We start from the raw sequence: 12,193 nt of genomic DNA, 5'->3' as shown, positions 1-12,193 counted from the left end.
GTTCTATACATCTGTGTCTCTTTTGCTGTCTCGCATACAGGGTTATCGTTACCATCTTTCTAAATTCCATATATATACGGAGAAAATCCTTGTTACTGGAACTCACCGATGTTTTTTTCTTAGTGGTAGGTGGTTTTCTGCAACTTGAATAGTAGTTGAGGGTAGCATACTCCATCAGAGCAGCAAAGACAAATAAGAAGCACACAGTCACGAAAAGGTCCATGGCAGTCACATAGGACACCCGGGGCAAGGAGTTCCTGGCTATGGTGCTGAGTGTGGTCATTGTCAGCACTGTGGTGATGCCTGCACGGGGGACACACGGCAAGCTGTAAGAGACGCCGGACAGAAACCCTCCATTCCACACGCTGCTTTATTTTTATGTGAATCCTCCTTCTTGGCATTGCATAAACGTAATAATACTTTTCATTGTAATGTACATATAATATTATAAGCAACATTTCCATAATACGTTTTATTATAGTCTTCACAATATTAAAATATATGAATTAAGTTGATATCATCCCATTTATTCAGTAATTTTTGTATTGTTTGACATTTTTTAAAAATATATTTTTAATGAAAGTGAGATTTGCAGTCCCCTATACTTTGTCTGTTCCTCATCTCACACTTTTCTTCTGGCCAGGTAAACTAGTTCCTGTCTTACTTCTCCTTTTGTATACAATTTGTAAACTCACCTTTTTTTGAAGACTCAGCAGAAACACCACTTTTTCTGAGGCAAATCACTTTATAGTACTCCAGACAGAGCTGATAATACACACATCTTCACTATTCCTATACATTCTACGTGCCTCATTTTTTGCATGGTCACAGAGAGTTGCTTATGTCTTTGTGGTCTGCCTCCCTGCATAGAATGTGTGATCTTTAAAAGCAAAACTATATCTTGCTCATCCTTTCTTGCCCATTACATAGCACCATGTCTAGCATTCTAACTATTTCAATAAATGCTTTTTATGAGTGCATTGATTCATTGGTTAATTAGTTAACTAATCACAGTATTAATCTGACTTTATTTCATATATGTTGGCCAACACTAAAGATTTAATCAAAGACTGTGGAGCAAATTTAAGAGACGTATATGTGATAGAAAGATCAGGTAGACATGACAGATGAATGCACATTAGTTCCTATCTTTACAGTAGTATCACAGCTCCTGTTTAGTGCCTCCCTGGTATGTCAATCAGCAAGAAATTGTAGAATAAGTCAAATAGAACAGCATGCACAGCATGGTCAGGTGTACAGGATATTGAACTAGAAGTCAAAGCCTTCAGCCTTGCTCTGAGCCTTCTCAACATTTGGTCAGATAAAGCCACTTACCCTCTTTGAATCAGTTTCTTTAATCAGTACAGTGAAAACAGAATGTCAGGCTCTCCTTATTGCAGGTGGGAAAGTTGTGATACATTTTGTAAAAATGCATTGTAAATTTGAAAAGTATACACTGATGGCAGGTAAATTTTTATGAAAAATATAGATTTTGTAATAAATGTTCAATTTAACATTTTCAAAATGTGATGACCATGTTATGTCTAAAGAATTTGTAGGTAGGGCTTCCCTGGTGGCTCAGATGGTAAAGTGTCTGCCCACAATGTGGGAGACCCGGGTTTGATCCCTGGGTTGGGAAGATCTCCTGGAGAAGGAAACGGCAGCCCACTCCAGTATCCTTGCCTGGAAAATCCCATGAACAGAGGACACTGGTAGTCTACAGTCCACGAGGTTGCAACAGTCAGACACAACTGAGCAACTTCACTTTCACTTTCATTTTCAAGAAATTTGCGTATTTTTACTAAATTTCTTCAAAAAATTTTAAAGTTGATTCTTCTTCTCTTTTCATTTTGGAGTACCAGTTGAAGTTGTGTTATACATCTCTATATTGCCCCACAGATCACTGAGGCTCTGTTCAGTTTAGTTCACTTCAGTTCAGTCGCTCAGACATGTCCGACTCTTTGCGACCCCATGAACTGCAACATGCCAGGCCTCCCTGTCCATCACCAACTCCCAGAGTTCACTCAAACCCATGTCCATCAAGTTGGTGATGCCATCCAACCATCTCATCCTCTGTCATCCCCTTCTCCTCCTGCCCTCAATCTTTCCCAGCATCAGGGTCTTTTCAAATGAGTCAGCTTTTCACATCAGGTGGCCAAAGTATTGGAGTTTCAGCTTCAACATCAGTCCTTCCAATGAACACCCAGGACTTATCTCCTTTAGGATGGACTGATTGGATCTCCTTGCAGTCCAAGGGACTCTCAAGAGTCTTCTCCAACACCACAGTTCAAAAGCATCAATTCTTCGGTGCTCAGATTTCTTTATAGTCCAACTCTCACATCCATACATGACCACTGGAAAAACCACAGCCTTGACTAGATGGAACTTTGTTGACAAAGTAATGTCTCTGTTTTTTAGTATGCTGTCTAGGTTGGTCATAACTTTGCTTCCAAGGAGCTTTCATTCTGCTCTTAAGCTCATTTAGTGATTATTTTCAATTTGACTATTATACATCTTATTCTAGAACTTCATTTTTAAGAAAGGTATTTGTTGATATTATCCATCTTGTCATTCACTAACATTGTATTTTCTTTTAAATCCTTGAACACCGTTATAATAGCTGCTTTAAAGCCCATATCTGTTGATTCAACATCAGAGTTGCATTTTAATGTTGACTTTTTTTCTTGATCATGGCTCACAATTATCTGCTTCTTAGAAAGCCTAGTAATTTTTTACTGTATATACAATATTGTAGATGATACATGATGGACTATGTAATTTTTTTAAAAGAATGTTGAATTCTTCCTTATAATAAATAGTTGATTTACTGGTGGTTTTGCTTGATTTGTCATGGCATGATTTGTTTCATTTAGGGGAAGTCTAGAGAATTGCTTTATTAAGCAGAGCCCTTCAGGTGTCTCAATTAAATATGCTAGTGTTGAGATTTCTCCACTCTTCTGGTCAGCAAATCTATTACCTGCAAGAATGATATATTTCTAGTATCCCTGTCCTCTTAACACCATGATGGCTACTCTTCGATAGGACTTGCATAGTTTCAAGTTGCGCAGAAATATTACTCTGTTTTGAAGCTGATCTTTAAAATTATACTCACTATGACCTCTGAATTTGTCATTGTGAGGTCATAACTTGAAGAATAGTTGCTAAATTTATGTTATGCCTTTGTCAGCTGATTTATCATGTATTTTATATAAGAATGCAAAACCAATATTGGGCAGAGGGGTCAGTTCAGTTCAGTTCACTCAGTAGTGTCCAACTCTTTACAGCCCCAAGGACTGCAGCACGCCAGGCTTCCCTGTCCATCACCAATTTCCAGAGCTTTCTCAATCTCATGCTCATTGAGTTGGTGATGCCATCCATCCATTTCATCCTCTGTCACCCCCTTCTCCTCCTGCCTTCAATCTTTCCCAGCATCAGGGTACTTTCCAATGAGTCACCTCTTTGCATCAGGTGGCCAAAGTAGGAGCTTCAGCTTCAGCATCAGTCCTTCCAATGAATATTCAGGACTGATTTACTTTAGGATTGACTGGTTTGATCTCCTTGCAGTCCAAGGGACTCTCAAGAGTGTTCTCCAACACCACAGTTCAAAAGCATAAATTTCTTGGAGCTCAACTTTCTTTTTGGTACAACTCTCACATCCATACATGACTTCTGGAAAAACCATAGCTTTGACTAGACGGACCTTTCTTGGCTAAGTAATGTCTCTGCTTTTTAATATGCTGTCTCAGTTGGTCATAGCTTTTCTTCCAAGGAACAAGTGTCTTTTAATTTCATGGCTGCAGTTACCATCTGTAGTGATTTTGGAGCCCCAGAAAAGAAAGTCTATCACTGTTTCCATTGTTTCCCCATCTATTTGCAATGAAGTGATGGAACCCAATGCCATGATCTTCTTTTTTTGAATGCTGCATTTAAAGCCAGCTTTTTCACTCTTCTCTTTCACTTTCATCAAGAGGCTCTTTAGTTCTTCTTTGCTTTCTGCCATGCTACTGCTAAGTTGCTTCAGTCGTGTCTGACTCTGTGCGACCCCATAGACGGCAGCCCACTAGTCTCCCCTGTCCCTGGGATTCTCCAGGCAAGAACACTGGAGTGGGTTGCCATTTCCTTCTCCAATGCATGAACGTGAAAAGTGAAAGTGAAGTAGCTCAGTCGTATCCAACTCTTCACAACCCCATGGACTGCAGCCTACCAGGCTCCTCCGTCCATGGGATTTTCCATGCAAAAGTACTGGAGTGGGGTGCCATCGCCTTCTCTGACATAAGGGTGGTGTTGTCTGCATATCTGAGGCTATTGACGTTTCTCCTGGCAATCTTGATTCCAGCTTGTGCTTCATCCAACCTGGCATTTCACATGATGTACTCTGCATAGAAGTTAAATAAGCAGGGTGACAATATACAGCCTTAACATACTCTTTTCCCAATTTGCAATCAGTCCTTTGTTCCATGTCTGGTTCTAACTGTTTCTTCTTGACCTGCATACAGATTTCTCAGGAGGCAGATAAGGTGGTCTGGTATTCTCATCTTTTCCACAGGACAGAGGATATTTCCACAGGACAGAGGATATTAAAGGCTAATTTACCTTGTTCAAAAAGTACTGTGCTGTTAAACAAACAAGAATTAAAAAACCAACAGAAGTGGTGCAATGTAATATACAAGATTTTGCAGTTTTTTTTTTTTTTTTATATTGAGGTAGCTTGATTTCCAAAAGAAATTGTGAGAGTGCTGGTGGAAAGAACTATATATCATACATTATTAACAAATAAAAATATAGAAAGTTAGGCAAAATTCCCACCATAAAGAAAAACTGATATAAAACATGCACTACAATTCTAAAACCACTGAAATTTAATGTTTTATTAAGAGAACTTTGGGTACCAGAGAAAAATTTATGAAAAGACTTTGAGCATTAATGTGTAAATTATAGCTGAAAAGAATAATCATTTTCTTGTTTGCTGGTAAATTTGCTCTAGCCAAGCAGTACTTCTTTTATTGAAAGACTGTTTTACTGATTTGGTCACCAATCCTCAAAGGTTCTATTTCCATACACTGTTCTATTTCCATTCACTGACATAATGAGACTTTTGAGTGTGGCAGGTTTCAGAACATGACTACATTTTTAATGACATCATCCGTAGAGCACAGTACAGAATGATGCAATTGATTTATTTTGAATACCTGACTTCAACTTAAGTGGTACACAGGGAATTCTATTGTCAGGAAGAAAAATCTAACTTGTCTACTTAAAAATAAATAAAATAATCAAGTAGCCCTCAAATTAGATCAGTTACATTTGAACTTTTTCATTGAAAGTATTTTTATGAATATAGTTCTATATTAAAATTACAAAAAATGGTAGGAGACTTTTTTGAAACTCACCTAATGCTGTTCTTGCTGGTGTAGCATCTTTTTTGATCCAGAATGATACCCAGGACAAAACCACAGTCAGTATACAAGGAATATATGTTTGAATAGTGAAGTATCCCATTCTTCTACTCAATTCAAAATATATAGTCATGACAACATAGTCACCTGTAATGAAGTATTGCCAAAATTAACCAACTTTCTTGTGTTAAAATAATTCAAGGAAATAATTTATAACTTATTTTGTTAAATGAATGACTTGATAAAAGTATTCAAGTTCAGCATTTATCAAATTGGAGAAAGAGTCAGAATTCTGGGCCTCTGAAACTTAATTTTTATTATATCCATGGCTGCATGAAGTATTTTACTGTAAAAGACACACAAAAAAATACACATTACTTGATATGTATGATAGATGTGCACATTTATTCTATGCCATTATTCTACACCATTTATTCAGGCCATTACTCAATGAGCTATTATCACTTCTGTCTAGCTGTATGTTACATGTTTAAAACCAAGAATAAGAAAAAACTCATCCCTCAAGTAACTCTATTCTCAGTTTGCTTTTTCAATAGTAACAGACTTATACATAAACTTTTATATCTAAACTTCAGTAACAAATTTATATTTCCATTTTTGTAGTATGAATTTAAGCTTATCAATCACTTACTATAATGTTTTGCATAATATTTTTATATTTATTTTATCCTTTCATGATTACTCAGAAAACAAACAGAATAAATCATTTTATGGACACTACTTCCTCTTTACTAAAGCAAAGCCACACATAAACGAGTTGGGATTAATAGAGATGTTACTGGAAATCTCATAAGATTCCATGAGGGACTGGGAGAGTGTGCATGCCTAATACTTTGTTTATTTTATTCCAAAGTCGCTTCTACCCATGTCTTTTCTAGGTGGTCTTTTGCAGAACTGTGTCTCTCTCCTTCCTCCCATTTGACCTCCATCCTTCAACCTGCTGGATTCAACCTTCTGGCACCTGAAATTCACGATGACCAGAAATGAGCCTCTATCACACCAATACCTTCTCTTAGCTTAGGTCCTCCTTTCATTTATCCAAGGTGGGAATCTAGACAACCATTTCTGATTCGTTTTCCCTTCTTCAACTTCTCTATTTCCCCCAATTCCTCTTCCTACCTGGCCCATGTACTATTTACCAAAGCCCCTGGCTTGTCTCATAACAACCTTCAATACTCTGGATCATTCTGCGTCCTGTCACCAAAAGGATCTTTCCAGAACACAGCATCTTGTTTCTCCTGTACAACTGTCAAAACTTTATGATGGAGAGAATAAGATGGTGGAGCAGTAGGTGGACATGGAGTGCATCTCTCTCCATGGATACATCAGGAATACACCTTCAGACACAGAAGCATGTGCAGGACACCAGCTGAGAGTGGGCAGGAGCTCCTGACCAGTGGAAAAGAATATATAGAACCACATAAAACTCGGTAGAATGAAAGAAGTAGGGAAAAAAAGAGAAGCATTAGTAGCACTGGACCTGCCTCTGGCAGGCGGGGGAACTGAGCAGGGGTTTGACCTCCACACTGGGGCAACGAGAGATAGTTGAGGCTGAGAGTGAAGCAGCTGATCTGTGACAGTCTAAACGGAATAATAATCACACAGAAAATCCTTGCCACAGCCATACATACCCCAGTCAGGGACGTGGGTCCCTTAGAAGGCACAGCAGCTGGGGGCTGGAGTGCAGGGATTGTGGAGGAATTCAGGGTGAGGTCTGTGGTTGATGGTGGGGAGATGGCCCTAGGGGACATGCGGGAGGAGATTGTGGTAGGAAATGCCTGTGGAGGAAAGCCAGGCAGCCTTGGAGGCAAGGTGATACTGCTGCGTGTAGGGATGGGGCCATCACTTTAGCCTCTCTCTCCCACAGGCCAGCACCAGCAGCTGAACAACAGAGAGGCTGGCCCTTCAAGCACCTGGCAGTGCTGAGCAACAGAGAAGGACCCAAGTCAGGGGAGCCCTCTAAAGGCCTGAATGGGTGGGGCAATGGAGGAGGTCTCACCGAAGATCACCAGCTACCAGAGGCTGGAAAAAGACTCTGATAGGGCCATAGCTCCTGTAGCTGAGGCAGTCTGTGTCCCTGCACACTTGGTGCCGCTGTGCCACCTTCATGCTCAGTCCTCACTGGGGCAGAGCTGCCACAGACTAGAAAAAGCCCTAATAAAACCATGTCTCCTGTGACAATAGACATTAGTGCTCCTGCATAGCCAGTGTTCCTGTGATCCAAGCAACTGCGCCACCTCCATGCATGATCCCTACTGGGAAAGAACTGCCAGAAGCTAGAAAGAGTCCTGTATCTATGCAAACGGGGTCACTTTGGTCACATCAAACTCTTTAAGACCCTGTGGACTGTGGTCTGCAGGCTTTTCTGCCCAGGAGATTCTCCTGGCAGGAATACTGGAGTGGGTCGCCATACCCTTCTAGAGCACAATACTTCCTGCTGCCAGCTCCCTTGAGTACCTGGTGCTGCCAGGGCCCCTGTGACCTAAGCAGCTGTACCACCTCCACAGCTGTCCCTCACTGGCGCAGAACCAAGTCCTCCAGGGCATCCTCATGAGCAAACCCGTCTGGATGACTCACATCCAGAGGTAGAGATAAAGCTACAGTTGAAACCCAGGGGCAGTGTGGCTAAGGAAGAATACCCAAAACCTTCCCACCCACTGTACAAACTAGATTAAATCCACACAATCAACTAGGAAGACTGTGTTTATGGAATATTTAAAAGGACAACGAGAGTTCTCACAAAAGAAAATGTACTAGTTCTGACACCTGTGGACATTGAAGGCAAGAACACACAGGAAGAGTACCAGATTAGAGTCTGAGCAGATCCCACAGCAGGTCCAGACACCAGCCCAGTGTTGAACGGCATCCTAGGGAGGTGAGGTGGACTGTGACTCCTGGTGAGGGAATGGATGCTGACAGCAGAGACTCAAGAGAACATTTCTTATCTTTTGACTTGTTCTGTAGTTGCTTCTGGATGTTCCCCCATCCCCTTTCACTCTGTTGTTGTAGTTGATGGTTTTTACCAGCACTATTAAATCTATTGAAACTTTAGAGAATTTTTTAAAATATAAATTTATTTATTTTAATTGGAGGTTAATTACTTTACAATATTGTATTGGTTTTGCCATACATCAACATGAATCCACCACAGGTATACACGTGTTCCGCATCCTGAACACCCCTCCCTCCTCCCTCCCCGTACCATCCCTCTGGGTCGTCAATAGCCAGGACAAGGAAGAAACCCAGAGAATTTTTTAAAATTGCACTTTTTATTTCTGTTATATACTGCCTCTGTATTGGCCTTTTGCAGTTCTGTGGGGTTTTCCTTTTTTTTTTTTTTTACTTCTTGTTATCTCTTTTTAAAAAATTAAAAAATTTATTGTTATTTTTTTCTACATTTATTCCTTTGTTTGTTTTTCCTACTGTTCTTTTCCCATTATAGTTAATCTTTACTGTATATAAATCCTCTTTATCTACTTCTGCTTAACTTTGCATTTATATTCTTTGTTTCTTTTTCTCACCATATATGTCAGTTTATTTTGTTTTTGTTGTTTTATTCCCCAGTTGGCACCTTGCTTTAGTTCTGTTTTCCAGTTTGCACTTTAGTTAGTTTTAATCTTAATTGGTGGATATAATTTTTGATTTCCTTTGTTTGCAAGGTCAATCTATTATACTTTATCTTTTTTGGACTTTTGGTTTTGCTTCTGGGTGTACATATATGTGTGTATATTCCTTTATTTTAGTTATTATTTACCTGATTTTGTAATTGCCATTTATCTGGGATGCACCTTTTTTTCCTCACTTTTGTGTGTTTGTTTTAATACCATTTAATGCCATAACAAACCACCTGTGAATCTCTGTTCCTGGCCAGAGCCCAGGCCCTGAGACTTTGGAGTGGGTGTACTGATTCCAAGTCCCTAGATTACCAGAGAACTCCTAACCCTAGGGAATATCAAATATTGAGAACAGCAACAAAGGCAACCATTTGTGTGAAAGACCTGGCACCACCCAACTGCCAGTAGCACCCTGTGCAGGATGCCTCATTCAAACAAAAAATAAGACAAAAATACAAACCCAATCATCAGCAGACAGGATTACCACCTCACTCAGCCATGCCCATCAGAGGGGAAAAAACTCACCTCCTCCAACAGGAACAGAAGCATAAGTCACAGCCTACCTGAAACTTACACAAACCACTGGACCAACCTAATGGGGGCAGAAACCAAAAGGAAGAAAGAATTCAACCTCAAAGCCTGGGAAAAGGAGGCCTCAAACACAATAAGTTAAAAATAAATAAATAAATAATGAAAAGTAGAGAAATAATGTGCAAATGAAAGAACAATCTAGAAACATATAAGTCCAAATAAACAAAGAGGAAATAGGCAGACTACCTGAAAAAGAATTCAGAATAATGATAGTAAAGATGAGCCAAAACCTCAAAAAATAAAATGGAGAAAATGCAAGTATCAATTAACAAAGACCTATTGAAATAAAAGAATAAACATACAGAGACAAACAGCACAATTAATGAAATTAAAAATACTCTTGAAGGAATCACTAGCAGAATACCTGAGGCAGAAGAATGGAAAAGGAAGCTGGATGATAGAATGGTGGAAATAACTGCTGAAGAGCAGAATAAAGTAAAAAGAATGAAGACTATCCTCAGTTAGTCTCAGAGAGGATAGTTTCAGAGACCTCTGGGACAATATTAAATGCATCAACAATCAAATTATAGGGGTCCCAGTAGAAGAAGAGAAAAAGAAAGGGTATGAGAAATTTTTTGAAGAGATTATAGTTGAAAATTTCCCCAAATTGGGAAAGGAAATAGTCAATCAAGTCCAAGGAGCATAAAGTATTCCATACAGGATAAACCCAAGGAGAAACACACCAAGACACATACTAATCAAAGTAACAAAGACTAAACACAAAGAAAGAATATTAAAAGCAGCAAGGGAAAAGTAACAAGCAACATACACAGGAAACCCCATACATTTAACAGCTGATCTGTTGGCAGAAACTCTTCAGGCCAGAAGGGAATGTCAGGATATATTTAAAGTACTGAATGGGAAAAAAATCTGTAACCAAGATTATTCTACCTGGTAAAAATCTCATTCAAAATTGATGGAGAAATCAAAAGCTTTACAGACAGGCAAAAGTTAAGAGAATTTAGTACCACAAAATCAGCTTTACAATAAATGTTAAAGGGACTTATATAGTCAGGAAATACAAGAGAAGAAAAAGATCTACAAAAATAAACCCCAAACAATTAAGAAAATGGCAATAGGAACATATGTATCAATAATTACTTTAAATGTAAATGGATTAAATTCTCCATCCAAAAGACACAAAATGGTTGAATGGATACAAAAACAAAACCCACATGTATACTGTCTATAAGAAACCCACTTCAGACCTAAAGACACATATAGACTGCAAATGAGAGGATGGAAAGATATATTCCACTCAAATGGAAATCAAAAGAATGCTGGAGTAGCAATCCTCATATCATAAAAAATAGATCTTAAAATAAAATAAAATATATTACAAGAGATAAGGAAGGATACTACATAATGATCAAGGGATCAATCCAAGAGGAAGACATAGGAATAGATGTTGTAAATATCTATGCACCCAACACAGGAGCACCTTAATACATAAGACAAACACTAACAGACAAAAAAGGAGAAATTGACAGTAACACAATAATAGTAGGAGACTTTAACATCCCACTTACACCAATGGTCAGATTATCAAAAAGAAAATTAAAAAGGAAACACAATCTTAAATGACACACTAGAACAGATGGATCTCATTGATGTCTTCAGGGTATTCCATTCAAATGCAGAAGACTGCACTTTTTTTTTCAAGTGCACATGGAACATTCTCCAGGACAGACCACATCTTGGGTCACAAATCAAACCTCAGTAAACTTAAGAAAATTGAAATCATATAAAGCATCTTTTATGACCACAAAACTAGATATCAATTACAAGAAAATAACTATAAAAAACACAGACACGTAGAGATAAACAATATGTTTCTAAATAATGAGCAGGTTACTGAAGAAATCAAAAGGGAAATAAAAAAAATTCCTAGAAACAAATGACAATGAAAACAAAACAATTCAAAACCTATGGGATGTAGCAAAAGCTGTTCTAAGAGGGAAGTTTATAGCAATACAATCTTACCTAAAGAAACAAGAAAATCATTGAATATAAAATCTAACTTTACACTAAAACAACTGGAAAAGAAGAAGAAGAACAACAAAAACCCTGAAATCAGTAGAAGGAAAGATATCATAAGGATCGGAACAGAAATAAATGAAAATGAAATGAAGGAAACAATAGTAAAGATCAATAAAACTAAAAGCTGGTTCTTTGAGAAGATAAACAAAATTGACAAACCTTTAGCCAGACTCATCAAGAAAAAAGAGAGAGAAGAACCAAATCAAAAAAATTAGAAATGAAAAAGGAGAGGTTACAACAGATAGTGCAGAAATATAAAGGATTATAAAAAACTATTATAAGCAACTATATGGAAATAAAATGGACAACCTGAAAGAAATGGGCAGATTCCTAGAAAAGTTCAATTTTCTAAGACTGAACCAGGAAGAAAGAAATTATGAACAACTCAATTACAAGCAGTGAAATTGAAACTGTGATCAAAATTCTCCCCCAAAACAAAAGCCCAGGGCCAGATGGCTTCACAGGTGAATTCTCCCAAACATTTAGAGAAAACCTAATGCCTATACTTCTAAAACTCTTTCAAAAAATTGC

The 12,193-nt window shown here is 38.2% G+C and overlaps 1 protein-coding gene across 1 annotated transcript in view; it reads right to left on the bottom strand.

Annotated features, from left to right (window-relative positions):
* GABRG3 (gamma-aminobutyric acid (GABA) A receptor, gamma 3) overlaps positions 1 to 12,193 on the bottom strand; it is an 831,633-nt gene that overhangs the window by 9,607 nt on the left and 809,833 nt on the right. The window contains exons 7-8 of the mRNA XM_010845850.1: positions 5,391 to 5,543; positions 107 to 303 (exon numbers count right to left, since the gene is read on the bottom strand). Coding sequence (XP_010844152.1) covers positions 107 to 303; positions 5,391 to 5,543 — 350 coding nt within the window. The remainder of the gene's footprint in view (positions 1 to 106; positions 304 to 5,390; positions 5,544 to 12,193) is intronic.

This window comes from Bison bison, unplaced genomic scaffold (assembly GCF_000754665.1).
Source record: "Bison bison bison isolate TAMUID 2011002044 unplaced genomic scaffold, Bison_UMD1.0 scf7180017864224, whole genome shotgun sequence".
Classification (NCBI taxonomy): domain Eukaryota; kingdom Metazoa; phylum Chordata; class Mammalia; order Artiodactyla; family Bovidae; genus Bison; species Bison bison.
This window is presented reverse-complemented; position numbering and strand designations above follow the sequence as displayed.